At 43.7% G+C, this 26689-nt stretch overlaps 1 protein-coding gene across 9 annotated transcripts in view; it reads left to right on the top strand.

Annotated features, from left to right (window-relative positions):
• LOC109889889 (Golgi-specific brefeldin A-resistance guanine nucleotide exchange factor 1) overlaps positions 1-26686 on the top strand; it is a 79410-nt gene extending 52724 nt beyond the window's left edge. For 5 of the 9 annotated variants that reach the window (XM_031823452.1, XM_020481673.2, XM_031823451.1 and 2 more), the window contains 32 exons: positions 407-554; positions 1065-1273; positions 1392-1572; positions 3636-3847; positions 3939-4037; positions 4150-4344; positions 4535-4730; positions 4873-4995; positions 5117-5205; positions 5366-5568; positions 7873-7996; positions 9029-9154; positions 10538-10620; positions 10816-11052; positions 11183-11276; positions 11364-11540; positions 11788-11852; positions 12030-12153; positions 12372-12443; positions 12570-12664; positions 12828-12981; positions 14413-14638; positions 14861-15018; positions 15238-15484; positions 16451-16653; positions 18079-18229; positions 21076-21206; positions 21515-21616; positions 21868-21981; positions 22644-22827; positions 23010-23177; positions 23713-26686. In XM_031823452.1, the coding sequence (XP_031679312.1) occupies positions 407-554; positions 1065-1273; positions 1392-1572; positions 3636-3847; positions 3939-4037; positions 4150-4344; positions 4535-4730; positions 4873-4995; positions 5117-5205; positions 5366-5568; positions 7873-7996; positions 9029-9154; positions 10538-10620; positions 10816-11052; positions 11183-11276; positions 11364-11540; positions 11788-11852; positions 12030-12153; positions 12372-12443; positions 12570-12664; positions 12828-12981; positions 14413-14638; positions 14861-15018; positions 15238-15484; positions 16451-16653; positions 18079-18229; positions 21076-21206; positions 21515-21616; positions 21868-21981; positions 22644-22827; positions 23010-23177; positions 23713-23987 (4965 nt within the window). In that variant the 3' untranslated portion in view covers positions 23988-26686. The remainder of the gene's footprint in view (positions 1-406; positions 555-1064; positions 1274-1391; positions 1573-3635; positions 3848-3938; positions 4038-4149; positions 4345-4534; positions 4731-4872; positions 4996-5116; positions 5206-5365; positions 5569-7872; positions 7997-9028; positions 9155-10537; positions 10621-10815; positions 11053-11182; positions 11277-11363; positions 11541-11787; positions 11853-12029; positions 12154-12371; positions 12444-12569; positions 12665-12827; positions 12982-14412; positions 14639-14860; positions 15019-15237; positions 15485-16450; positions 16654-18078; positions 18230-21075; positions 21207-21514; positions 21617-21867; positions 21982-22643; positions 22828-23009; positions 23178-23712) is intronic. The other 4 variants (XM_020481675.2, XM_031823453.1, XM_020481677.2 and 1 more) reach the window with 2 other exon arrangements.
• Positions 26687-26689: the final 3 nt, after the last annotated feature.

The following is a 26689-nucleotide window of genomic DNA, read 5'->3' as shown; positions in this document are numbered from 1 at the left end:
AACAGATCTTACTGCGTGCATTTTTTTTGATGGTTGCTTGAATTTGTTTCTTGTGATTGTCACTTTTTGTTGTATAGTCTTATAATTCACCCTCATAGGTATATTGTATCTTGCCATTGGGGATACTTCTATGCAGTCTCAGCATTTGCTAAACAGAATGAAGCATGTGGCTGCGTTTTTGTGTACGGTCACTGTCTTGTGTTTTCAGATGTCGGTCTGTTACTTTCTGTTTTAAGACCGTCACTGTCCAAGTGTGTAAATGGTCCAGAAGGATCCTATTGCTTTTAAAAGTCCAACCTGATGCAATACCCTCATCTGTACAATGTGATATTACAACACCCCCTAGCCAAGCGCATAGTCAGCGGTTGTGTGTGACTGTTTACTGAGTGTGTTCTACTGGTTCCAGCTGAAGATGCGCGCTGGTGGGATGAGCGAGTCATCAAAGTGGAAGAAGCAGAAACGCTCGCCCCGGCCCCCCCATCACATGGTACGAAGCGCCTCGGGCGGATTGGAGCAGGCCCCTCCCGCCACCCTTAGCCACAACAACCTCACTGGTGAGATTTTATTTTAGACTGAGTTAGAAACCAGGTCCTGGGGATAGACATGGGAGGTGGTACATTAAGGAAGGATCGTCTGCCGAGCAGAGGCTTGAACCCCCGTTGCCTTCGGGGCATAAGTGGTCAGAGGTCGGGACTGCTACACCCCACTCCAGCACTTCTATGATCTTTTAAATAAACTTTTCATCTATTACTGCTACCACGTTGCAATAACCGGAAAACAGACCATTGACCGATGATATCAATGCATGCCACGCCACAACATCAACAACAAACGCTTCCTTTAGTAATGAGCAAATGCCTCTTCTGTAAATCAAATCATATTTGGTCCAAGGGGGCTTCATTTTATGTCAATCAAATTTAAACATCATAGATATATCAACATTTATACTGTCAGGCACTCTAAAGTGGAAAAATGTATATTGTGAATACGTCTATAGAGGCGGTCTCCAACCACAAAACATCTGATGTATCTAACCATGGTCAGTGTGTGTTTGTGTCTACCAGGTGGTGACCTTTTCATCGAGCAGGTTAGTTTGTCTGTCCCAGACAGCATGGCCTCTTCCATGTCTAGCCCCACAGACAGCGGTCTGGACACCTGCTCCAAGGCCACCTCCAGAGAGGACCTGACAGACCTGGACCAGAGCAGCTCTGTCGCCACCACCCCAGGCACAGCAACAAGCCCTTCCACAGAGCCTGGACGCCTGGATGCTCAGGTGGGGTGAGGGTGGGGGGGGCATTGGAAGCAGCTATGTTGTGTCATTTTGTGCATATTTGAATTAAGTCTGTTGGAGCTCATCAATGTTCATACTCTGTTTCTGTTTCCCCTGCCAGTCTGAGGGGAGGCAGGTGGATCGTGCCCAGTCAGCTTCGGTGGAGTCCATCCCTGAAGTCTTGGAGGACAGAGACTCTGTGACGGAGCAGTCAGACTCGGCCTCAATACACGACATGGATTACGTCAACCCCCGAGGAGTCCGCTTCACACCACAGCAAACTCTGAGAGATGGTGAGGATGGTGAGCCCTCTTACCTCCACTACCAACCAGCGTTCAGTTTGGGTTTCACCGTGCCTCAACCTGTTCCATTTTACATCTCCCTCTCCCATCGCCCTCTGTCTCACCTTGTCTCATGTCTGTTCATATGTCTCAACATGTCTCACCCCATGTCTCAACCTACAGTGCATTCGGAAAGTATTCAGACCCCTTGACTTTTTCCACATTTTGTTACGTTACAGCCTTATTCTAAAATGGATTAAATTGTTTTTTTCCCCCCTAATCAATCTCATATAATACACCATAATGACAAAGCAAAAACATTTTTTTTTTACATTTTTGCAAATTGATGAAAAAATATATCCCATATACATAAGTATTCAAACCCTTTACTCAGTACTTTGTTGAAGCACTTTTGCCAGCGATTAAATCCTTGAGTCTTCTTGGGTACGACGCTACAAGCTCAGCACACCTGTATTTGGGGAGTTTCTCCCATTCTTCTCTGCAGATCCACTCAAGCTCTGTCAGGTTGGATGGGGCGCGTTGCTGCACAGCTATTTTCAGGTCTCTCCAGAGATGTTCGATCGGGTTCAAGTCTGGGCTCTGGCTGGGCCACTCAGGGACATTCAGAAACTTGTCCCGAAGCTCCTCATGTCTTGTCTTGGCTGTGTGCTTTGGTCACTGTCCTGTTAGAAGGTAAAAATTCACCCCAGTCAGAAGTCCTGAGAGCTCTGGAGCAGCTTTTCATCAAGGATCTCTCTGTACTTGGATCTGTCCATCTTTCCCTTGATCCTGACTTGTCTCCCAGTCCCTGCCGCTGAAAAACATCCCCACAGCATGTTGCTGCCACCACCATACTTCACCGTAGGGATGATGCCAGGTTTCTTCCAGACGTGACGCTTGGCATTCAGGACAAAGAGTTAAATCTTGGTTTCATCAGACCAGAGAATCTTGTTTCTCATGGTCTGATAGTTCTTTCGGTGCTTCTTTTTTTTTTACAAACTCCAAGCGAGGAGTGGCTTCCGTCTGGCCACTCTACCATATAGGCCTGATTGGTAGAATGCTGCAGAGATGATTGTCCTTCTAGAAGGTTCTCCAATCTCCACAGAGGAACTCTGGAGCTCTGCCATCGGGTTCTTGGTCACCTCCCTGACCAATCCCTTTCTCCCCCGATTGCTCAGTTTGGCCAGGCGGCCAGCTTAAGGAAGTCTTGGTGGTTCTAAACCTCTTCCATTTTAGAATGATAGAGGCCACTGTGTTCTTGGGGACATGTTTTGGTACCCTTCCCAGATCAGTGCCTCGACACAATCCTGTCTCTGAGCTCTACGGACAATTCCTTCGATCTCATGGCTTGGTTTTTGTTCTGACATGCACTGTCAACTGTGGGACCTTATATAGACAGGTGTGTGCCTTTTCAAAATCATGTCCAATCAATTGAATTTACCACTGTTGGATTCCAAGTTGTTGAAACAACATCTCAAGGATGATCAATGGAAACAGGATGCACCTGAGCTCAATTTCGAGTCTCATAGCAACGGGTCTGTAATTTGCAAAAATGTCTAAACCTGTTTTCGCTTTGTCATTATTGGGTATTGTGTGTAGATGTTTATTTATTTAATCCATTTTAGAATACGGCTGTAACGTAACAAAATGTGGAAAAAGTCAAGGTGTCTGAATACTTTCCGAATGCTCTCACAACTTGTCTCTGAGTGTCCTTCATTCTTACCCATGTCTTAATTTATATCTCATGTCTAGGGTTGCATAATTCAGGTAACTGTCCCAATATTCCCCGGTTTTCCAGATATCCTGGTTGGAAGATTCCTCAAATTACGAGGGAATAAGCAGGAAATCTAGGATTCTGGAAAACCATGGAATTTGGGGAAAATTACCAACATTTTGCAACTCTACTCGTGTTTCACGCCACCAGAGGGTTATACTACAAAGCAGGATCAAGGCGTTGCCTAAATATTGTAAAATATACATATTGTGAAAAAATCTTATTGACTCAACCTGTTTATCGACGTTAGCTGACTCACATCCTGCTTTGTCAATAATTTCCTGTTTTGTGTTTCTTCTTAACCTCCCAGGTGCGGCTCTCATCCCCTACGGTCTGCCCTGTCTGCGGGAGCTCTTCCGCTTCCTCATCTCGCTGACCAACCCCCATGACCGCCACAACACGGATGCCATGATGCACATGGGCCTGCAGCTGCTGACCGTGGCTCTGGAAGCTGCCCACATTGCCCCCTACCAGTCACTGCTGGGTCTGGTCAAAGACGAGCTCTGCAGACACCTCTTCCAGGTACTGTACACCACAGGCTTATTCAGGAGGGGTACTTGACCCTTCTATTGTGTCTTCTACACAATATGACATAACATGTTTCCCTTTTCAGTTGCTAAATGTGGACCGTATGAACCTGTGTACCGCCTCCATACGAGCCTGCTTCTTGCTCTTTGAGAGCATGCGAGGACATTTGAAGTTTCAGCTTGAGGTATTTGGAGTGTTTTCTTTTGTTTGCGATATTGTCACACAATTGTTTGACACAACCGCACGAGTCGTTGTAAAACAACCAAACTAAACCGAATGACCTGGGGTGTGTGCAGATGTATCTGAAGAAGCTGATGGACATCATCACGTCAGAGAACATGAAGATGCCTTATGAGATGAAGGAGATGGCCCTGGAGGCCCTGGTGCAGCTCTGGAGGATCCCCAGCTTCGTCACTGAGCTCTACATCAACCACGACTGTGACTTCTACTGCTCAAACCTGTTTGAAGACCTCACCAAGCTGCTCTCCAAGGTGGGACGCCAGCTCTTTGACTTTCTGAAATCTGCATTAGAAGAGTGTCTACTGTCCCGTTCAGTCTGGGCTTAATATTTTTATTAATTTCAATTTGATGCATGTCGTCACGCTCCACGCTTTACATTTTCAGGGGAACATTGTTCTCTTTTGTTGACCTATGGTGTGTTTGTATCATGTTGTCTTGCAGAATGCCTTTCCTGTGTCCGGACAGCTCTACACAACTCACCTTCTCTCACTAGAGGCCCTACTGACTGTTATTGACAGCACCGAGGCCCACTGCCAGGCTAAGGTGCTCAACAGCACAGCTCAGCAGGACCAATCAGCAGAAACTGTGTTGGTGGAAGGGGAGGGCTCAACCAATGACCATGTAGACACAACCACAGGTATGCAGATTTCTATCAAACATTTGATGTACTTTCTGCTATGATAGTCTCATACTATAATGAGCTTTGTTCAACATTGACTGCAGTTGTATCAGATGTGTATAGAGGGGTAGTCATGAATATGTTTGTCATGTGGTTGTAGAAGCAGGCAGGCAGGTGAACGTTCCAGAGGCTGACAGCGTGCCCCTTCCACCTACCAGCGGGCACCTAATGGCAGAGAAGATGAGACTGGGCAGACAAGACCAGGAGGAGACAGAACCATCTGGTAGGTTTGGTTTTACTAACCAGTGGTCAGGTCTCCTCGAGAACTGGGTTAGCATTCCGCTCTATAGCCATGAATGAAATTGAATTAAAAGTGAAAATTGTCTTTATTTTATTTTTGTTAGCTGAGAAGAAAGAACCGACAAAGCCTCAACGCTTCTCGTCTTGTTTACCTGATTCTCAAGAGCTGTTGGACATCAGAAATAAAAAGAAGGTAGGTCTTATCATTTTGTTGTATATCTGTTTTAAATAACTTACTTTCATGGCAGTCGAACACATACTGTAAACGCTGACTTTTACATGAATCATGCATTGATGCCAATGGCGTTTGTCTCTTTAAACTGAAGTGATAGTATTTATTTGTATGATTACAGCTGCTGAACAGCGGCACAGAGCAGTTCAACCAGAAGCCTAAGAAAGGCATCCAGTTCCTGCAGGAGAAGGGTCTCCTCAGCAGCCCCATGGACAACAACGAGGTGGCCCAGTGGCTCCGGGAGAACCCCCGCCTCGACAAGAAGCAGATCGGAGAGTTCATCAGTGACCGCAAGCACATGGAGCTACTGGACAGCTTCGTCAAGTACGAGTCTTTATCATTTCCCGGCAGCGTGTAAAAAAAAATACATTTTCTGGATCTTCTCCTTCATTTAATTGTACTGAAGCTTGGTTTTGTCAGTTACTCGTGAAGCAATGAATAGTGAAGCAGTGAAGTTTATTGACTTGAAACCTAGGAGTTGATTTGTCTTCAATCCATAACAATGATCAAATACAGTACACAACTGTATACACTGAGTATACAAAACATTAAGAACGCCATGACATAGACTGACCAGGTGAGTCCAGGTGAAAGCTATGATCCCTTATTGATGTCACTTGTTAAATCCACTTCAATCAATGTAGATGAAGTGGAGGAGACGGGTTAAAGAAGGATTTTTAAGTCTTGAGACAATTGATACATGGATTGTGTATGTGTGCTGTTCAGAGGGTGAATGGGCAAGAAACAATATTTAAGTGTCTTTGAATGGGGTATGTTAGTAGGTGCCAGGCACACCGGTTTGAGTGTGTTAAAAACTGCAACGATGCTGGGATTTTCACGCTCAACAGTTTCCCGTGTGTATCAAGAATGGGACATCCTGCCAACTTGACACAACTGTGGGAAGCATTGGGGTCAGCATCCCCGTGGAACGCTTTCGACACCTTGTAGAGTTCATGCCCCAACGAATTGAGGCTGTTCTGAGGTCCAAATGGGAAGGTGCAACTCAATATCAGGAAGGTGTTCCTTATGTTTGGTATACTCAGTGTATGTATAGTTGTGTAAAAAACAAGACCTGACAGGAAATTGAAGAATATACTTCAAAATATACAGTACCAGTCAGAAGTTTGGACACGCCTACTCATTCTGCATTTCAAAACTATGAAATAACACATGGAATCATGTAGTAACCTAAAAAAGTGTTAAACAAATCAAAATATATTTTAGATTCTTCAAAGTAGTCTTTGCCTTGATGACAGCTTTCAACACTCTTAGCATTCTCTCAACCAGCTTCATGAGGAATGCTTTTCCAACAGTCTTGAAGGAGTTCCCACATATGCTCAGCACTTGTTGGCTGCTTTTCCTTCACTCTGTGGTCCAACTCATCCCAAACCATCTCAATTGGGTTGAGGTCTGGTGATTGTGGAGGTCAGGTCACCTGATGCAGCACTCCATCACTCTCCTTCTTGGTCAAATAGCCCTAACACAGCCCCTGGAAGTGTGTTTTGGGTCATTGTCCTGTTGAAAAACAAATGATAGTCCCACTAAGTGCAAACCAGATTGGATGGCGTATCGCTGTGGTAGCCATGCTGGTTAAGTGTGTCTTGAATTCTAAATAAATCAAGATGGTGTCACCAGCAAAGCACTACCACACCACCACCTCCATGCTTCCCAGGGGGAACCACACATACAGAGATCATTCGTTCACCTACTCTGCGTCTCACAAAGACACGGCTGTTGGAACCAAAAATCTCTAATTTGGAGTCATCAGACCAAAGGACAGATTTCCACCGGTCTAATGTCCATTGCTCGTGTTTCTTGGCCCAAGCAAAATCTCTTCTTCTCATTGGTGTCCTTTTAGTAGTGGTTTCTTTGTAGAAATTTGACATCGAAGGCCAGATTTCACGCAGTCTCTGAACAGTTGATGTTGAGATGTGTCTGTTACTTGAACTCTGTGAAGCATTTATTTGGGCTGCAATCTGAGGTGCAGTTAACTCTGAACTGATCCTCTGCAGCAGAGGTAACTCTGGGTCTTCCTTTCCTGTGGCGGTCCTTATGAAAGCCAGTTTCATCAAATCGATTGATGGTTTTTGCGACTGCACTTGAAGAAACTTTCAAAGTTCTTGACGTTTTCAGAATTGACCTTCATGTCTTAAAGTAACGATGGACTGTCATTTTTCTTTGCTTATTTGAGCTATTCTTGCCATAATATGGACTTGGTCTTTTACCAAATAGGGCTAACTTCTGTATACCACCTACCTTGTCACAACACAACTGATTGGCATGAAGAAAGAAAGAAATACCACAAATGAACTTTTAACAAGGCACACCTGTTAATTGAAATGCATTCCAGGCGACTACAGTACCTCATGAAGCTGGTTGAGAGAATGCCAAGAGTGTGCAAAGCTGTCATCAAGGCAAAGGGTGGCTACTTTGAAGAATCTAAAATATATTTTTATTTGTTTAACACTTTCTTTTGTTACTACATGATTCCATATGTGTTAGTTCATAGTTTTGATGTCTTCACTATTAAACAAAATAATAATAATCTTGAATGAGTAGGTGTCCAAACTTTTGACTGGTACGCTACATATTAGTGCTTTATACTCATTCTCCCATTCCCACGTGCAGCACGTTCACTTTCCAAGGACTGCGTATTGACGAGGCGCTGCGTCTGTATCTGGAGGCCTTCAGACTGCCAGGAGAGGCTCCGGTCATCCATCGACTTTTGGAAACCTTCACAGACACCTGGCATGTAAGTCAGCTGCCTTCACCCCCCTTGAAAGGCGTTCTTTCTCTCTCGCTCTCGCGCTCAGGGCACCCGGAGGGACTCTCACACTTCTTCCATTACCGCATGGCAAGGCAATCCTTGCCACCAACTGTCCCTATCCTTGTCACCAACTGTCCCTATCATCAGGTAATTACGTCCAGTGGAACGCCGACCCAGATCTGAATCAGGGACATTAATCACTCAAGTAATTAAGGGAATAGTAAAATGCAGCAGTGCCAACGGCAAGGTTGGCATAACAGAGCCTGCCTGTTGATCAAAGGCAGGGGGACAAACCAATGGGGGCCACTGGCTGCTCCTTAAATAACCGGAGAGGGTCATCCTCGTGACCTGGAAAGTATTCCTAGTAATGTCTTTTCATAGTCTCTCTCCATACACAATCGCCTTGAATGACTTTACAGATATTCTTAATACACACTTGTATTTTTCCGCTATTGAGCAGTCATACGTCGTGACTGCACTTTCAGCAGCACAAATATATACTGAACAAAAATCGAAATGTAACCATTTCAAAATGTTTACTGAGTTACAGTTTATATAAGGTAATCGGTCAATTATAATAATTTCATTAGGCCCTAATCTATGGATTTCACTTGACTGGGTAGCGGTGCAGCCATGGGTGGGCCTTGGAGGGCATAGGCCGACTCACTGGGGAGCCAGGTCCAGCCAATCAGAATAAGTTTTTCCCCTCAAAAGGTTTTTTATTGCAGACAGAAATACTCCTCAGTTTCATCAGCTGTCCAGGTGACTGGACTCAGACGATCCCGCATGGTTACACGTGCTCTTGAGGCCCGTTGGGATCTTTTATTTCAGCTCATGGAACATGGGACCAACACTTTACATGTTGCGTTTATATTTTTGTTCAGTATAGATCTTTGAACGTTATGCCGAAGGTAGTTATATTATAGTGTGTATCTGGAACTATACCTGAAATAGTGCCTGCAACTCCGCTGTTGATGTATATATGGATGGAAAGAGGGTTATTTTGTGTGTGTGTAGAAAGTGAACGGTTCTCCCTTCATGACCAATGACGCGGGTTTCGCCCTGGCCTACGCTGTCATCATGCTCAACACGGACCAGCACAACAACAACGTGCGCAAGCAGAACATCCCCATGACTGTTGAGGTAAACGCGCACAATTTATTTCCCATGAAGACTCATCACTATTTTTTTTATATTTCAAAGATTTATTTGTATTGAAATAAAATGGAAAATAACTTCAATTCGTAAGTATAGTAAGTTTTCTACAACTTCTACAAATTGTCTTAGAAATGCACTCATCAACCACATATGTTAGATCTGATTTCAATCACTTCTTATGAACACTTGTGCCAGGCAGTGATGGGTTTTGCTAGAGACCCTGTTAAGACCCTTTTAGACACCCTACATTAGTATGTTGTACTGGTTCTTTCAGACCCTCTGATGGTCTGACAGACCTCCTGTAACAGCTGTGCCCAGTGGTGGTCTGTGGGATGAGATCATCCTGGTTAGTCATGTGAACAGGCGGCAGGGGTGGAAGAAGTGAGCGAGGAGAGGACGGGGGGGGGTGTCCTCTGCTGTCCTGGCTCCCTCTCTGTGTGAGTGACAGCGCCTGAAGACTAAACACAAGTCCCATGGACAGGGTTCTGAAGAGAGCGCGGCTGGGCCACAAACAGTATTCCAAGTTGCCATTATGGAATTCTAATCTGCAATGAGAGCAACTGATTTGTTTTACCTTATATTTTTCTAGGGGGCAATGAAATGCCTACTGTTCAATTTGCTGATTATTTACAGCACAGTATATAATTACAGATTAAAGTCCTTACGATGGTACGTCTCCAAGTGTCATACAAATGCCATGATACGATATTATGTGGGATAAAATGGACTCGGGGCATCCTGGCAAGAGTACAATTCAGAGCAATAGAATATCAGCTACCGCATAACACATTGTAGCTCCCCAACAAATCCATAAGTGTGGAACAGCTCTGCTCTCTGGATGTCAGTCCTATGATGACTTGGCAGGCAACACGGCCAGCTGCTTTGTGTCTGTGGCGGCTATTATTACCGTCGTCTGCTCCGCTCTGGGGTGGAGGGGGACTGGTATGACAAACACAACCCTGAGCCCATGGCCCCTGAGCCTTCATTGTGTTCATTTCTCTGTCTGTCCATCCCACTGCAAAGCATCTCGTGTTTCCCCTCTGTTTTACCTGCTATCAGCCGAAGCACGCAGCCGACCAGGAGCCTTGACTCTATCCGTCAACACACGGCGGATCTGTTTATTTGCTGTGGCTCTTGGCCTCGATCCTGTTTGTCTAACATCACACCTAACCGTATTAAGTGACACATACGTTGGTAAAGCTCCTTGGCCCCCCATCCCCTTAATTGTTGGATGCTCAATTAGCAAGCGCATTGCATGCCTAAGGGTTGGATGCCAGAGCCAGGCCAGCTGGCAGAGCTCCACAATGATTGATGTGTTGATGGTGCCCTGATTCAGTATTGATGTCCGTTCCCCCCACCTTCATGTAGCAATTCAAGAAGAATCTGAAGGGTGTGAATGGAAATACAGACTTCGATCAGGATATGCTGGAGGACATCTACAATGCAATCAAGTAAGCCATAGTCTTGTATAGAAATGTTTGTGACATGTACACACACACACACGATGAAGTAAATCTATCTCATTTCAAGAGGATATATTTGTATCAGCGTTTGAGCTTTGACGGTAAGTTATGTCAAACAACCCACCCCAGATGATCAAGGTCGGTTTAGCGTTCACACACTCCGTGGTATTCTCTGTCCTGTAGGAATGACGAGATAGTGATGCCAGACGAGCAGTCAGGCCTGGTGAAAGAGAATTACGTGTGGAGCGTGCTGCTCCACCGGGGGGCCACCTCCGAGGGGGTCTTTCTCCACGTGCCTGCCGGCAGCTACGACCACGACCTGTTCACCATGATCTGGGGGCCCACCATCGCCGCCCTCTCCTACGTCTTCGACAAGAGCCTGGATGACGCCATCATCCAGAAGGCCATCGCTGGCTTCCGGTACACTAGGCGTCCCTAGGGGTTTCTGGACCCAGCACTGTGGTTCTGAGGAGATGCTGACGAAGCATCTTTTGGGGAAGGCAATGAGAGCGAGTCGCGATGATAATCTGCTTGTGTCTCTCTTTTTTAGGAAATGTGCCATGATATCAGCTCATTGTGGATTCAGTGACGTGTTTGATAATTTGATCATCTCCCTCTGCAAGTTTACAACGCTCAGCAGCGAGGTAAGTGCTTAATTTCAAATGTGGGAACCTTTAGCATTACACCTACTGGAGTTTTCTAACATGTTCCACTGGGTGTGTTCAATACAGTCGGCGGAGAACCTTCCCACAGTGTTTGGGAGTAACGGTAAGGCCCAGGTAGCCGCTAAGACCGTGTTCCACCTGGCCCACCGGCACGGTGATATCCTGAGGGAGGGCTGGAAGAACATCATGGACTCCATGCTGCAGCTGTTCAGAGCCGAGCTGCTGCCCAAGGCCATGGTGGAGGTCAGAACTGTTTCTTCATAACTAGCAATGGTCATGGACAGGGACAGGCATAACCAAGAAAGACTGTTTTTTTGTATGGTCTGTGAAAAACAAATGGCCTCGATCATGTTTCGAGTACCTATGGAAACCTTCCATTCATTTTGTTGGGTGAAATGGGTATTTTTGAATTTGGGTGCTATACTGCCGCCTGCTGGTATAAAACCAGAAATAATTTCCTTGTGGCGTTTGTTTGCTTATGTCCATACAGGTGGAGGATTTTGTGGAGCCAAATGGAAAGATTTCGCTTCAAAGAGAAGAGACACCTTCAAATCGGTAAGTCACCTCACAATCTTGTCACACTGGCATAGCAGGCTGAGCTCTTTCACTTGTGAAACCTCTTGAGTTTTTGACATTTTAAACCCAGTTCCAGTAATATTGTGAAATGGGTGGCTATCGCCAAGCATGAAATGTATTTTAAGAGTTTGACATCTCTCCATCTTTCTCTCCCAGGGGCGAGTCTGCGGTGCTGAGCTTTGTGAACTGGCTGACTCTGAGTGGAGCGGAGCAGTCTGGTCTTCGTGGGCCCTCTACTGAGAACCAGGAGGCCAAGCAGGCAGCAATGCTCTGTATCAAGGTACCAGAACTAAACCAATCATCCCTCATCCCACTGCTTTGTCTCTGTCACACTCGTTCAAATTGTCTCTGGTGACCAGTATACTGTACGTTCTAGTTCAACTGTGTGGTTCATATCGTGCAGTTTGAATTTTTTTAAATTATGAATACATTTTTGTGGCTTTTTGTATACCCGGTCAGTCTGGTAAATTGATTTGTTACCTGTCACTCCCGCGCCAGCAATGTGACCCAGAGAAGCTGATCACAGAGAGTAAATTCCTGCAGCTGGAGTCTCTACAGGAGCTGATGAAGGTAATCATAAGAGTCCAGGCAAATATTGTTCATCTTAACATGTGATTGGCTGAATATGAATTTCTGAGATGCAGGTAGTATAGAATGTTCTGGTGTTGTTTACTAAGAGCTGTTTCTTGTGGACAGGCTCTGATCTCAGTCACACCTGACGAGGAGACGTATGATGAGGAGGACGCGGCTTTCTGCCTGGAGATGCTGCTACGCATCGTCATGGAGAACAGGTACGGCAGGAAACAGTGCGGTGTTTGCTTTGAGTCAGGGACAGTGTGATCGCCTGTTTATGTTTTGTCCCAAGTCCAGTAGGAATTACATCAGTCAAATCAGCTGTTTGAACATCAGGCTTTGTTATGCTATTGAGTCCTTAAATTTTGTGTGTGTGTTTAGGGACCGCGTGTCATGTGTATGGCAGACGGTGCGGGACCACCTGTGCCACTTGTGTGTCCAGGCTACAGAGAGCTGTTTCCTGGTGGAGAGGGCTGTGGTGGGCCTCATCAGACTGGCCATCCGCCTGCTGCGCAGAGAGGACATCAGCTCACAGGTACACACACACACACACACACACACGAGAGCAGAAACCAAACTATCTAGGCGTACATCATTGCATTAATGCATGTTTTGTGCTGTCAAACAGATAATGCAGAGATGATGCAGGTTTTCTGACAAGTGATGGCACTGAGTGATTGGAGGATTGGACTGTTGATCCAATGGGATTTACATTTGATGGTCACACACACACACACACACACGCAGCTTTATTAGGTCAGTGTCCTTTAGCCATTGCAATCGGTCTTATCTGGCCTGAGCTTAACAGCAATCATAAAGGAGGCTTAAATTTGTTGTATAACAAGTAAAAAAAAGGATGTTTCATGCAATCATACTGGTATCAGATGTTTAATTTGTTCTGGCTTAAAGGCACAGGATGAACTACCTATCAGTATTCTTAGTCTGTGTTGATCAGTGGGACAATTTAATTAGCCAAGTTTTTACTGATCTAATCTTTTTCCAAGAGGGACCTGGTTTCTTGGTGACCTGGCCTGTAACCTAAATAGCGTTTATTATGTGACTGTCCTATTGACCTTGAACTATTATATCATTGCAGTTTCTCGGCAATGTAAAGAAAATAGGAATGTGTTCTACTTTATATCCCATTGGGAAACCAAACAAGTCCCTAGTGAACACTTTCAAATGTATTTATGGATTGATTGTGAAGGAGTTAAAAGCGTCCAGTTATGTAAAGGTTGTTTACATGTTGGTTGTAAAAACCCTACTATTTTGAGTGGTTGTTATTAACCATGGGGGGGGGGAATCTGTTTTTTTTAAAGCTTAATTATTCTTGTTTTTTTTGTCTTATTTACGGAGTTATCTGCTGTTTTGCAAAAATTGTCTTGTGATAAAGAGTTGCGTGTACTGTTTTGCAAAAAAGTGTTTAGCATTTGCATTGGTGTAAAACCAATGACAAATGACTGTTGTGCAAAAAAAAAGGTTATTGTTTTGGCCACACGGATCCAAGTTTCGCTCACATGGATCTCAGTTTCTTTCACTGTGTTTAAGAAATCGAGGAAAACTGTAAATGGAGCATTAACTTTTGGTCCCATTTCTTCTATAAGGTCTTTAATTGGCTTTCAATCTGATCTCTAACCCAGATGGACGTTGTTACAGCCAACTAATAGTGTTTCCTCCTTCCTTTTCTGTGTGAACCGTGGCGATCAGGGCAAACATCTTATGTTGCAGGGACTTGAATCCACAAATCCCACATTTGTTTTTCTAATCTTTTCCTTACAAATGTGCAGTGAGACCAAGAACTGTGAGACCTAGTGCAGTATATACATTGAACTGTATTAGGAATTGTGAGCCGAATGTCGGGAACGTACAATTCCCTAATCAGTGAGATCGAGGTCACCGGCAGTTCAAGCAATTGGTCTTATACAACGTTGGCGTCCACTTAACCCCCCTGCCACCCTATCTCTAGGTGCTGCTGTCCCTGCGTCTCCTGCTGATGATGAAACCACACGTCCTGGCCCGGGTTAGCCGGGAGGTGGCCTACGGCCTCCATGAGCTGCTCAAGACCAACGCTGCCAACATCCACTGCACAGATGACTGGTTCACCCTCTTCTCCCTAATCGAGTGCATCGGGGCCGGGATCAAACCACCCGCCTCCTTCCAGGTCACCTCCACCAGTCCCGACATCGACACAGGTCAGCCTCTTACATGTACAGCATCACGTGGCATGGTAGCCTACTTTGTTGGCCTTGGCAGCGGAGAAACCATATGATCACCTAGTTTACTGTCAATTGCGTTGGCTTTACACAAACAGCTCGGCTGTTATGTTACAAGGCACACGTCCACACTGTTAGTGGTGTGTTTTGATGCCTGGTGTAAAAAAAATAATCTATGTTCTGTTTCCACCTTTGTTCCAGGTGCCCAGTCGGACAGTGAGCTGTCATCCCACCACCACAGCGAGGTGAGTCTGGACCGGGGCTACACCTCTGACTCTGAGGTCTACACGGAGCACGGAAAGTCCAGGATGCCCCGCTCTGTCACTGATGTGGACGTGGCCAGCAGCGGATGGCTGGTGGTAAGAGCCCACACACACTCGCGTCACCTGCACACACTTTTTTTTTGAGTGCTCAGATGATCAACTCCAGAGATCTTCATAGCGTTAATACTATTTTACACTGTTTATTGTGGAACGCCACACTATAGTAGTAAAGCTAAGCTTGTGTTATTTTGTCATATCAATGTCAGTTAATGCCTCAACATACCGCACATCTCACACTGTGTTTTATATTGGCAGGTTGGTAAAGATGACCTGGACATCAACAAGGTACCGGCCTCTGGCTCCAAGCCCCTGCTCAACCCTCTAGTGAACCAGTACAGCCTGACCCTGGGCCAAGACATGGGCTTCCACGACACCAAGTCCCTCATCAAGTGTGTGGAGTCCCTCTCCTTCATAGTACGCGATGCTGCACATGTCACCCCTGAAAACTTTGAGCTGTGTGTCAAGGCCATCCGGGTGTTTGTGGAGGCCAGCCTTAACGGAGGTACAACTTCCTCTTTCATCACTTCCTGTTGACTGACAAATCAATTCCTATTTGAGGTTAACTTTATATTCAGTCTTTTTCCAAAGTGTTTCTTAATCTTCCAACAATGAATTCAGCATTGTATTTGCCTTTACATCAATGCTGTTTTCCAAGCGAACACATGTCATCAAACTAAATTAAGCTTTGATAGTTTGGCATGTTGGGTGGTTACTCTTAAAAGCCTTTGGAAGGGGATCTCAATGCATGTCTATATAGTAACTAACCTGACTCTGGGTTCCCTGCCTCCCCCACACCAACCCTAATTGAGGACTGTGTCACTTGGCTGCCCTTCTCCCCATTCATTCAGCAGTCTGTTAGTGATCCAGACTCTAGAGTAAAGCAAGGATTACAGTGGGAGATGGTGCACTGTGCAAGCCTGGCACCACTGATAGCCTTTTAATTTCTCCCAGCGCTCCAGAACCATATACCTGCTGTCAACACTGCTTTACACACTTAGCAATAAAGTTTGGTTGATCAAAGACCTCACGCTAAGCACCGCTCTAATCTATATGGGAAGCGAATGGAAACCGCACAGCCCTAAAACCTGCTATTACTCAATTAGAATTGATATAGCCTTTGGGGTTTAAGTGAAAGGAATGTATTTCTTTCCTGGAGAGTTTCCTAAGCGCTAAGTCATACCCTATAGACCTATCAATTAAGATAATTATTATCATACTGCACATTGTCTTACACTAGAATGGCCAGTCCTGAACTCATTCAGGTCTTGGTACTGTACGCCGCCTTAGGGTAAAGACATGGTCTCATGGTCTCTGTACTGCTAAATTGGATTACCTTTGGGAGCAGCAAACAGTGGGGCATTCATTCTCTGTTCAGAGATATCAGTCAACTATTAGGAGAAAATTTCACACTCAGGATATATCTGTAACAATGGCTAAAAACAGTCCCTCCATATCGCCTGACCTAAAGGCTACAGGACCCATGAGAAGAAGAAGAACCACAAGTACGACTCCCAGAAGTCCCGTGTGAGGAGGAAGCCTCGGGAGAAAGAGGGGGCATCCCGCCGCGCCAAGGCCTCCAGCCAGAGGCCCTCCCGTTCCCATAGTGACGACGAGGAGGACGAGGGAGTCCCGGCCAGCTACCACACGGTGTCATTACAGGTTAGTCAGGACGTAAGTACCGCAGCCCTCTTTCCCTTCTACCTTGGTCTCTGTGCTGCTCAGGGGCTCTGTTCAGTTGGGTGAAACGTTCCGAACTACATGACCAATCATGTCTGTTCTACACAATATATTTCTCTATCTGAAGGTTCTGCAACGTTGTACCCTCCTGAATATGCCCCAGGTGTGCTCTGCCTCAGGTGTGTGTGGGTGGGAGGTGGGGTTGCGGAGGGAAGGTGGGGATTTGGGGAGATTTCGGTTATATCTTCCCCTCTCTTGGCACATTATGGTTGTCATGGCAATTAAGCAATGTTGTGGCGGTGTTTAGTTCTATTCTTCTTGAACTACTATTCTAATTTCCTGAAGTGTGATTAAGAAGTTACATTGTCTGCCATCTCTTTTCAGAACTAATTTGGCACTAATCAGGTATTCATGCTCAGTCGACTAATGCTAATATTCACCTCTTGTATTGCCTATTCACAAATGAACTGTCTTGGAAAGTCTGAGTAGTGAATTCTCAATGCTCATTGCTCTAGCTACTCTAAATGAAATTAAACTTTCAAACCTTGACTAATTAATTGCTTGGAAAGGTATATTATTAGATATTTAGGGCTGTGTAGGGTTGCAAAGAGCGGGAATATTACCAGTAACTTTAGGAATTTTGGAAACTTTCAAGACTTTAGGGAATCTTCATGAAATGTAAAAGATATTCCCCCCAAGACGAAGATGTTTATAATATAAAAATAGAATCATAAGGCTGTAAAACATTATGCTAAATGTAACCCATCAACATAGTTAAAACTGTTGCTGTTTTAATGAGTATGGAAAATCCTTCATATTTAATTATTTAAAAATATATCTTTTTGGGTTTCCCATGTCAATATATATTTGTTGTAAGTGTTTTGGGGTCAAACTGGTGACGGTTGTGAAATAAGTCAATAGTTGGAAGAGCTGCAGAGTTAATAAAAAATTATATCATAAGATGTTTTCTCCAGAACCATATGGGATATCTACTAGAAACTCTTGGAACGGATCAGATGGACATGTATATTAAATCAATGAAAAATAAAAATGTTTTTTTTATACATTTCCTAAATGTCTTTGGTAAATTACAGGGAGTTTTGCAACCTTAGGTCTGTGTAACATAAATTAAATAATTTAGACATGGAAACTACTGTACTATACAATATGTGTAACTTCTCCATCAGCGTTTCAAAATGACATAAATATCAATACTCTTATCACAGATCATTAGCTAAATATATTGTCAACATTAGAATAAAGTACTTAGACATGTAAATGTTATTTTAATAAATGTTATTGAGGAAATGTCTTGCAGCCAATACAGACATTAAGTCATACTCATGTTTAGAATCAAGCTGTATTGTGATTAGAATAGCTATGACCACATCATAATGACATGAAGTTCCCCTGGCTCAGCTGTTAGACCTGATGCACACCCTGCACACGAGGGCCGCCAGCATCTACAGCTCCTGGGCACAGGAACAGCGCCACCTGGAGGTCGCAGGGAAGAAAATTGAGGCTGACTCCCAGACACTGTGGACCAGCTGCTGGTGCCCACTTCTCCAAGGTCAGAGACTTTAACCCCTAGCTATCTATAAAACATATTTGCATATAGGCACCACTCAATTCTGTGTGTATTAATCGGGGTTAAACACAATTCATCATTGTTTCCTAGTCATTTGAGGAATGTTTTCAATGTCATTGTCCGGAACCATAGGCACATTTCCTGTTTTCGTGGACAATGTTTTCACATGTTAATGCTTTTTTGCTTATATTGGAACGAATGACTAGTATTTAGAGGAGAGTCATATACACTGAACAAAACTTTACATGTTGATTTTTGTTCATATGTTTCATGAGCTGAAATAAGATCCCAGAAATGTTCCATATGCACAAAAAGCTTATTTCTCTCAAATGTTGTGCACAAATTTGTTTACATCCCTGTTAGTGAACGTTTCTCCTTTTCCAAGATAATCCATCCACCTGACAGGTGTGGCATATAAAAAAGCTGATTAAATAGCATGATCATTACACAGGTGCGCCTTGTGCTGGGGACAAAAAAAAATCAAAGCCAAGTGGAAAGCCTTGCCAGAAGAGTAGAGGCTGTTACAGTAGGAGCTACTGAACATGACCTCTCCTGGTACTACTGAACATGCACTGAAAACAATGGGTACAAAAGCCATAGTAACATCAGAATAGTAATCAATATATATAAAAACACAGAATCCCAAACACCAAACATAATGTTCATAAATCTGATTGTTGTCAATGTCAAAGGTGTTCATTCCACAGACTAGAGTGACGTATTTCTTCTTGGCTGGGGGATTTGAGCTGTCGTTATTTTCTTAGGCACATTCTTCTTTTTCTGTTCAGTCTGTTGGGACAGGAAGGACACTGGGTTTAATCTACTGATGTCCTTTACACTGGTCATTTAACCTAGTGATGTTTTTTATCCTGGTAATTTACCTTGATGCTGTTGTACGTCTAAGTTTGAACATTAGTCATGAAGATTAGGCAAAAAAAATGTATGCGCGAAAATACATTGAGATCCTGAGGCCCATTGTGAGATTCATTTTTCTTAAGGTACTTGTGACCAACAGATGCATATCTATATTCCCAGTCATGCGAAATCCATAGATTAAGGCCTAATGAATTTATTTCAATTGACTGATTTTCTCATATGAACTAACTCGGTAAAATCCCCCAAAATGTTACATGTTGCGTTTATATTTTTATGTCTTCAGAAAGTATTCACATGGGTCCCTTTGACTTATTACACCTTTTGTTGTTACAGCCTGAATTTAAAATGGATTAAATTTAATTTCTTTGTCAATGGTCTACACACAGTACCCCATAATGTCAAAGTGGAATTCTGTTTTTCGAAATGAGTACAAATTCATTTAAAAAATGAAAAGCTGAAATGTCTTGAATCAATAAGTATTCAACCCCTTTATGGCAAGGCTAAGTTCAGGAGTAACAATTTGCTTATCAAGTCACAAGTTGTATGGACTCACTGTGTGCAATAATAGTGTTTAACATAATTTTGTTTCACTACCTCATCTCTGTACCCCACACATACAATTATCTGTAAGATCGCTTCAGTCGAGCAGTGAATTTCAAACACAGATTAGACCACAAAGACCAGGGAGGTTTTCTAATGCCTCGCAAAGGGCGGCACCTATTGGTAGATTGGTACAAAGATACAGATGTCCTTTCAAACTAAGTTGCCGCGGAGGAACGAAACCGCTCAGGGATTTTACCATGAGGCCACTGGTGACTTTAAAACCGTTGCAGAGTTCAATGGTTGGGATAGAAGAAAGCTGCAGATAAATCAACATTGTAGTTACTCCACAATACTAACATAATTGACAGAGTAAAAAGAAGGAAGCCTGTACACAATAAATATATTACCTAACATGCATCCTGTTTGAAACAAGGCACTAAAGTAAAACTGTTTTTTATTATTTTTTATTTACATTTGTCCTGAATATATATATATATATATATATATATATATATATATATATATATATATATATATATATATATATATATATATATATATAAAGTGTTATGTTTGGGGCAAATCCAATACAACACATTACTGAATACGACTTTCCATATTTTCAAGCATAGTGGTGGCTGCATCGTCTAATGGGTATGCTTTTCATCAGCAAGGACCGGGGGTTTTTCAGGATAAAAAATAAACGGAATGAGCTAAGCACAGGCAAAATCCTAGAGGACAACCTGGTTCACTCAGCTTTCTATTAGACACTGGGAAATTAATTCACCTTTCAGCAGGACAATAATCTACACTCGGGTTGCTTACTAAGAGACAGTGAATGTTGCTGAGTGGTCAAGTTAGTTTTGCCTAGCTGCTTGAAACTCTATGTCAAGACCTGAATATGGTTGTCTAGCAATGATCAACAACCTATTTTACAGGGCTGGAAGAATGTTGAAAATAATAATAGGCAAATGTTGCACAATCCAGGTGTGGAAAGCTCTTAGAGACAAACAGAAAGACTCGGCTGTAATCGCTGCCAAAAGTGATTCTAACATGTATTGACTCGGGGTTGAAAACTTGTGTAATAAAGTTTATATTAGTGTTTGAATTTTTCTTTTGTATTTAAAAAAACAAGTTTCTCATTTTTCTTCCACTGTAACACTTGAGTATTTTGTGTGACAAAAAAATGATATCAATTTTAATCCCACTTTGTAATGCAAAAAATGTGGAAAAATTCAAGGGGTGTGAATACTTTTCTGAAGGCACTGTAATTCACTGAGTTGACCCTTGAGAGAGTGGACTTAGTGGTCTTGTTCTCACGCCACTATATAGCATTCCACTTAACACTCTTGCCGGTCTTAACGCTTTATATCTGACATAAGTATCCATACATTGTGTGAATCCCATAGGGATAGCCTGGCTGTGCTGTGATGCCAGGCGGCAGGTGCGAATGCAGGCCCTGACCTACCTCCAGAGGGCACTATTGGTCCATGACCTGCAGACACTAGATGCTGTGGAGTGGGAGTCCTGCTTCAACAAGGTGAGAGGAGGATGCTGAACATCTTTTACATTATAGGAGGACCACTGTGAAATGGTGTGTGTATGTGTAAGGAGAGTGGTGGGTCATGAATGGTTCCTCTGAAATATATAGTGAAATATATGATTAATTAAGAGTAGGCACTTGGGGCCAAATCCTAGCTTGCCATGGGCATTTATTTAGAATTTTATGGCAAATATCCCATTGAATATAATGCAGTATTATGCAAAAAAATCTCAAGTTCGAAAATAAGTGGGAAATAATTTAATCAGTGTTAACTGTGTTCTAATTATTATGTACTGTGTTGCCAGGTCCTGTTCCCCCTGCTGACCAAGCTGCTGGACAATATTAGCCCTGCAGATGTGGGAGGCATGGAGGAGACCAGGATGAGGGCCTGCACCCTGCTGTCAAAGGTCAGAGTTCAGTCAACACACAACAGGCAGCCATGTCAAAGTGTGAAATCTGTAATATGTGTTCAGACCGTAGGGGTGACTTTGTTGTTTGGGGGGGGGGGGGGGTTGAGAAATTTACAAAGTTGCTAAATCCTTCCCGCTGTCTAGCATTGCTTATCCGTCTGAAGAGCGATAGTATAATATGCTGTGTCAGGTACCCATGTCATATCTGAATATCTCACTGTTTTCTATTGCTTTGTTCTCTCCACCAGGTGTTCCTGCAGCACCTCTCTCCCCTGTTGTCTCTGCCCACCTTCGCTGCCCTGTGGCTCACCATCCTGGACTTCATGGACAAGTACATGCACGCTGGCTCCAGTGACCTACTGGTGAAGATGCCTAATATTGCACAGTATCACATGTCGATTTCAATTCCTATTAGCTCAGGTGTTTCTACGAGTAACTGCCAAAATAATGGAAACACTTGAGTAAATGAGGGATACAAAGTATATTGAAAGCACAGGTGTGGTTCCTGAGTTAATTAAGCAATTAACATTCCATGCTTAACGTCATGAATAGAAATGCTGGGCAGGCCATTATTTTGGCTAACATGACTATACCCCCAAAGGATGGCAATGCCCCTATCCATAGGCCATGAGTGGTCACTGGATGGTTTGATGAGCATGAAAACGATGTAAACCATCTGCCATGGCCGTCTGTCACCAGATCTCAACCCAATCGAACACTTACGGGAGATTCTACACTTGAAGAATCTATGCCAAGGCTCATTAGAAGCTGTTCTGGCTTGTGGTGGCCGAACACCTTAATTAAGACACTTTATGTTGGTGTTTCCTTTATTTTGGCAGTTACCTGTAGCTAGTCTAAAAAGTCCATCACTTTACAACAATAAGTGATCAAACGCAAAGGAGGGCACACAAGAATAATAACAGTTCATGTTCACTCCTATTCAGCTCTGTTCAGTGTTTTTTCCTTCTGTGTGTGATTGCACGGCTGATGGGCTGTTTTTTAAATATTTTTTATCCGACCCCAGCTGGAAGCCATTCCAGAGTCTCTGAAGAACATGCTGCTGGTGATGGACACAGCAGGAATCTTCCACAGCGTTGACTCCCGTACGGGATACTCTGACCTGTGGGAGATCACCTGGGAACGCATCAACTGCTTCCTGCCTAACCTCCGGGAAGAGCTCTTCAAACAGACAGTCATACCCCAACCAGGTAGAGGACCACACACTATACCTGCATCTATTAAGGCCTTGTTTTCTCCAATATGCTTTGAATTAGTTAGAATACACTTCCTACATGTTTTTCATGATGTGTACTTAACCTTCAGTGTTATTTCTGCTATATAGCTACATAAAGCCAGATCACTGAAATGCAATGGTGCTCTGTGTCCATAGATCCTGCTCCCAGTCCCCCAGTGGAACTTGCCCAGCTGGCTGCCCCCTCCCCCCCAGCCTCGCCACCCCCAGCCCAGGCCCCATCTCCAGTGCCAGCTGCCCCCACAGAGCCAAAGACCTTCAGCAGACCAGCGTCGCCCCAAGATCCCCCACCACCTAGTGCCAACGGTAACCATGTTAACATGGCCAGTCATAGGCCTCCCGGGTGGCGCAGTGGTCTACGGCACTGCATCGCAGTGCTAGCTGTGCCACCAGAGACTCTGGGTTTGCGCCCAGGCTTTGTCACAGCCGGTCGCGACCGGGAGGTCCATTTGGCCTAGCGTCGTCCGGGTTAGGGAGGGTTTGGCCGGTAGGGATATCCTTGTCTCATAGCTAACTAGGTCACCAGGTGCACAGTGTTTCCGCCGACACATTGGTGCGGCTGGCTTCAGGGTTGGATTCGCGCTGTGTTAAGAAGCAGTGCGGCTTGGTTGGGTTGTGTATCAGAGGATGCATGGCTTTCGACCTTCGTCTCTCCCAAGCCCGTACGGGAGTAGCAGCGATGAGACAACTACTAACAATTGGATACCATGAAATTGGGGTAAAATTTCAAATACAATAAAAACCATGGCCAGTCATTTATGAAATCTGGCCAAAGCCAATGATCATTATCAGTTTCATAGCCAACAATAAATGAATCAATCAATGTCCTCTTCTCTTCCAGGAACTGACAGATCATCTCCAGTGCCCCCGTCGACTCCCCCCATGCCTACCCCAGTGAAGATGTCCCCCCAGATCTCTACCCCCCTGAGTCATTCCCACATGAGTCAGTCCCCCCTCATCCTGCAGCCCCTGGCCTCCCATCTGCAGGTGGGGGGCGTGCCCCCCATGTCCCTGCCCATCATCCTCAACCCCGCCCTCATTGAGGCCAGCTCCCCTGTCCCCCTGCTCCCTGCCCCCAGGCCCACCGACCTTAGTGACACCCCGGAGGTAAAATAGAGCCACCTACTCTCACAGGGGGACATTGTCCCCCACCTGTCCCCTAAACAACATAGCTTTCCTTAGGCTCTGCACCCCTTCACAGGAGGGGATAGACCAACTCTGACAGAGAGACCCTGGCATGCATGGTCATCTCTCAGACAACACTAAATAACCACAGACACATCTAGCTTTGGTCTTATCTAACATCCTGGGGCCTGCTGTCCTTCAATATTCACGTATTCATCAGAAAATACATATTTATGATATATTTATGATATACATATACGATGCTGCATGGATGTTAAGGATAGCACTTATTTGACTCGCTTCGATCTTTCCCACTTTTCCTACTGAGTCAGATTCAACTTGAGACCTACAATGTTAAGTCCGTTGTTAGTATGCCTCTGCTTAACAGTAATCTAGAGGTCCTGCCAGGAATAAATCATAGTGAATAACTTAATTGGTTTTAGGTGCTGCATGTTGTTTACTGAATAGGATGTACAGAGATGAATTTACTCCAGTCAAAGTATCAGGGCACTGTGTCTTAAAACAAAAGAGTGAAATACTAGCTATATCATAACTCTTGTATCTGAAGGTCGAAATATACGTGTACAGTAATATAAAAGCATACAGTTTATATATTTCCATTATAAAATTGTGTCTGAGAGGTTTTTGAAAATAATTATATTATATGATATCCTGAGATTTCCAAAGAGGGAGAAATTTGCCAACATGTTGTCACAAGCTTGTTTGCAAAAAGTTGATTACAATGCCCAAAATAACAAAACTATGTTTTAAAAGGACACTACGTATTCTAAAGTCCTCTAAACACTGTTATACCCAAGAGGGACAGAGGTGTGCATGGTTTGCCTTGGAAAGATGGATTTGAGATGCTGCCATTGCTAACAAGGACAGCACCTAGAACATTCTGAATGTGACGACTGGTCTGGCCTGGGCGTGTCCGCTTTTATCGGTCAGGTTAGGGGAGTTTTATAGGAAGGTCTTAATGAGATTATTTAAATGAGTACAGTATTGACTAGCAGATTGAGCATAGACAGCCATCAGTAAATCCGGGACAAGCTGATCTAAAATGCAGTTTTCATTTTCAAGTGATGAGATGAATGGTCTGGATCATCTTTGCAAGTTTTCATTTGGGACTATTTTATCCCACTTGACACAGTGAAAGTATTTTTGCATGTCACTGTCCGTACAGTAATTTATTGATTGCAGAGGAGTTCAGATCTTGGTAGGTTGAAGTTAGAGCCTTGATCTTCTGTCAAATTATACCCAAACCAGACACCTCACTGCATGTGATGATGGAAGAAGAGTTTTCAAAAGTATCAACCACTTAGAACAGGGATGAGCAACTGACGGCGGCCCGTGGCCCCTGTTTGAAAGGCCTTCGGATCACAGCCCCCCACCACAGTCGGGTTCTCAACTTACTGTTGTGGGTTAGAATAGTAGAATACACAAGGTGCAATTTCAGAATGTGGTTCTGCATCAGCTGTTTTTCTATCTACTGATAGTCAATTAGCCCATGTCAGCTAAAATATTTGATTGCCAAGTTAATTTAGCAGCCAGCTATCCAGACTTGTTATCACGGTCAAATTACAGGCCAGGGGGCCCCCATTGATTTTGTTAGTCTCACTCGGATATCATATTAACAACTGCAAACATTTCTCTCCACCCTATGGCAGAATGTGTAGAATTGCAGGAAATTAGCTGTAAAACTGCTATTTTTCCTCTCTGCTTCATGGCAAAATGAGTAGAATTGCATGAAATTAATTATAAAATGCAAAATCTTCTCTACCCCACCCCATGGCAAAATCTGTAGAATTACAGCAAACATGCTTTAAAACTGCAACATTTTCTCCACACCATGATAAAATATGTAGAATTGCACTAAATTAACTCAAATGATCACCACTGTCAAGACGTGGGCCACTAAAATGTTTTGCTCGCAATGGGGGGTGTTATGTGGGTATGCAGACCTACGAGCAACTGCATCGCCTCATGATGAGTTAAGATTTTTTGTGGCCCCCCCACCCCCATCATTTCAGAGCGGTATACTACAAAGCAAGATCAATGACTTGGACATAACTTTATGCTAAAGATTAGCATGAAACGGGCATTGTCTAATTGACTCAACAACCAGAAAATGCATATGTTAGTATAGGTTTATTAAATTAATAAAACAGAAAATGAAGTTATATCTGGTTGTTTATTAAAGTTAGCTGGCTAACTCGTTGATGCTGATTTGTAGTATTATCCCTGCAGTGACTATTTTGAATGCCCAACCTTGTGATTTGCATAACCTTCAGTGCAGTTTATTTCTCGGCCGTTGCCCTTATCAGTCTAAAATTGTAATCTTATTTATTCCGCTAGGAATGGGCTGTTGGGGAATGAATACTCTTGTTGAAGCACAGTTGGGAGCAACTGCTTTCAGGTCAGGTTATATTACTCTCCTAATCCACCGCCTTATGTCAGAGAAATTAGAAACGCATTAGTCTGTCTGTGCACCAACACTATACAATACAATGAAGTGGAGCCCCTCTTTCACAGGGTTGTTAAGTCGTTTTGGAAGCTGTTCATTTGTTGTACTGCATTGTTAGGTATACCAGGCGCTAATTCTTGAGTGAACAGGAAATTACATGTGTATATATAAATAAAAGGTCATGTACTTTTTACAATGTAATAAATATAATGTAATGAAACTGGGT

This window comes from Oncorhynchus kisutch, linkage group LG4, assembly GCF_002021735.2.
Source record: "Oncorhynchus kisutch isolate 150728-3 linkage group LG4, Okis_V2, whole genome shotgun sequence".
In the NCBI taxonomy this organism is placed as follows: Eukaryota; Metazoa; Chordata; class Actinopteri; order Salmoniformes; family Salmonidae; genus Oncorhynchus; species Oncorhynchus kisutch.
This window is presented reverse-complemented; position numbering and strand designations above follow the sequence as displayed.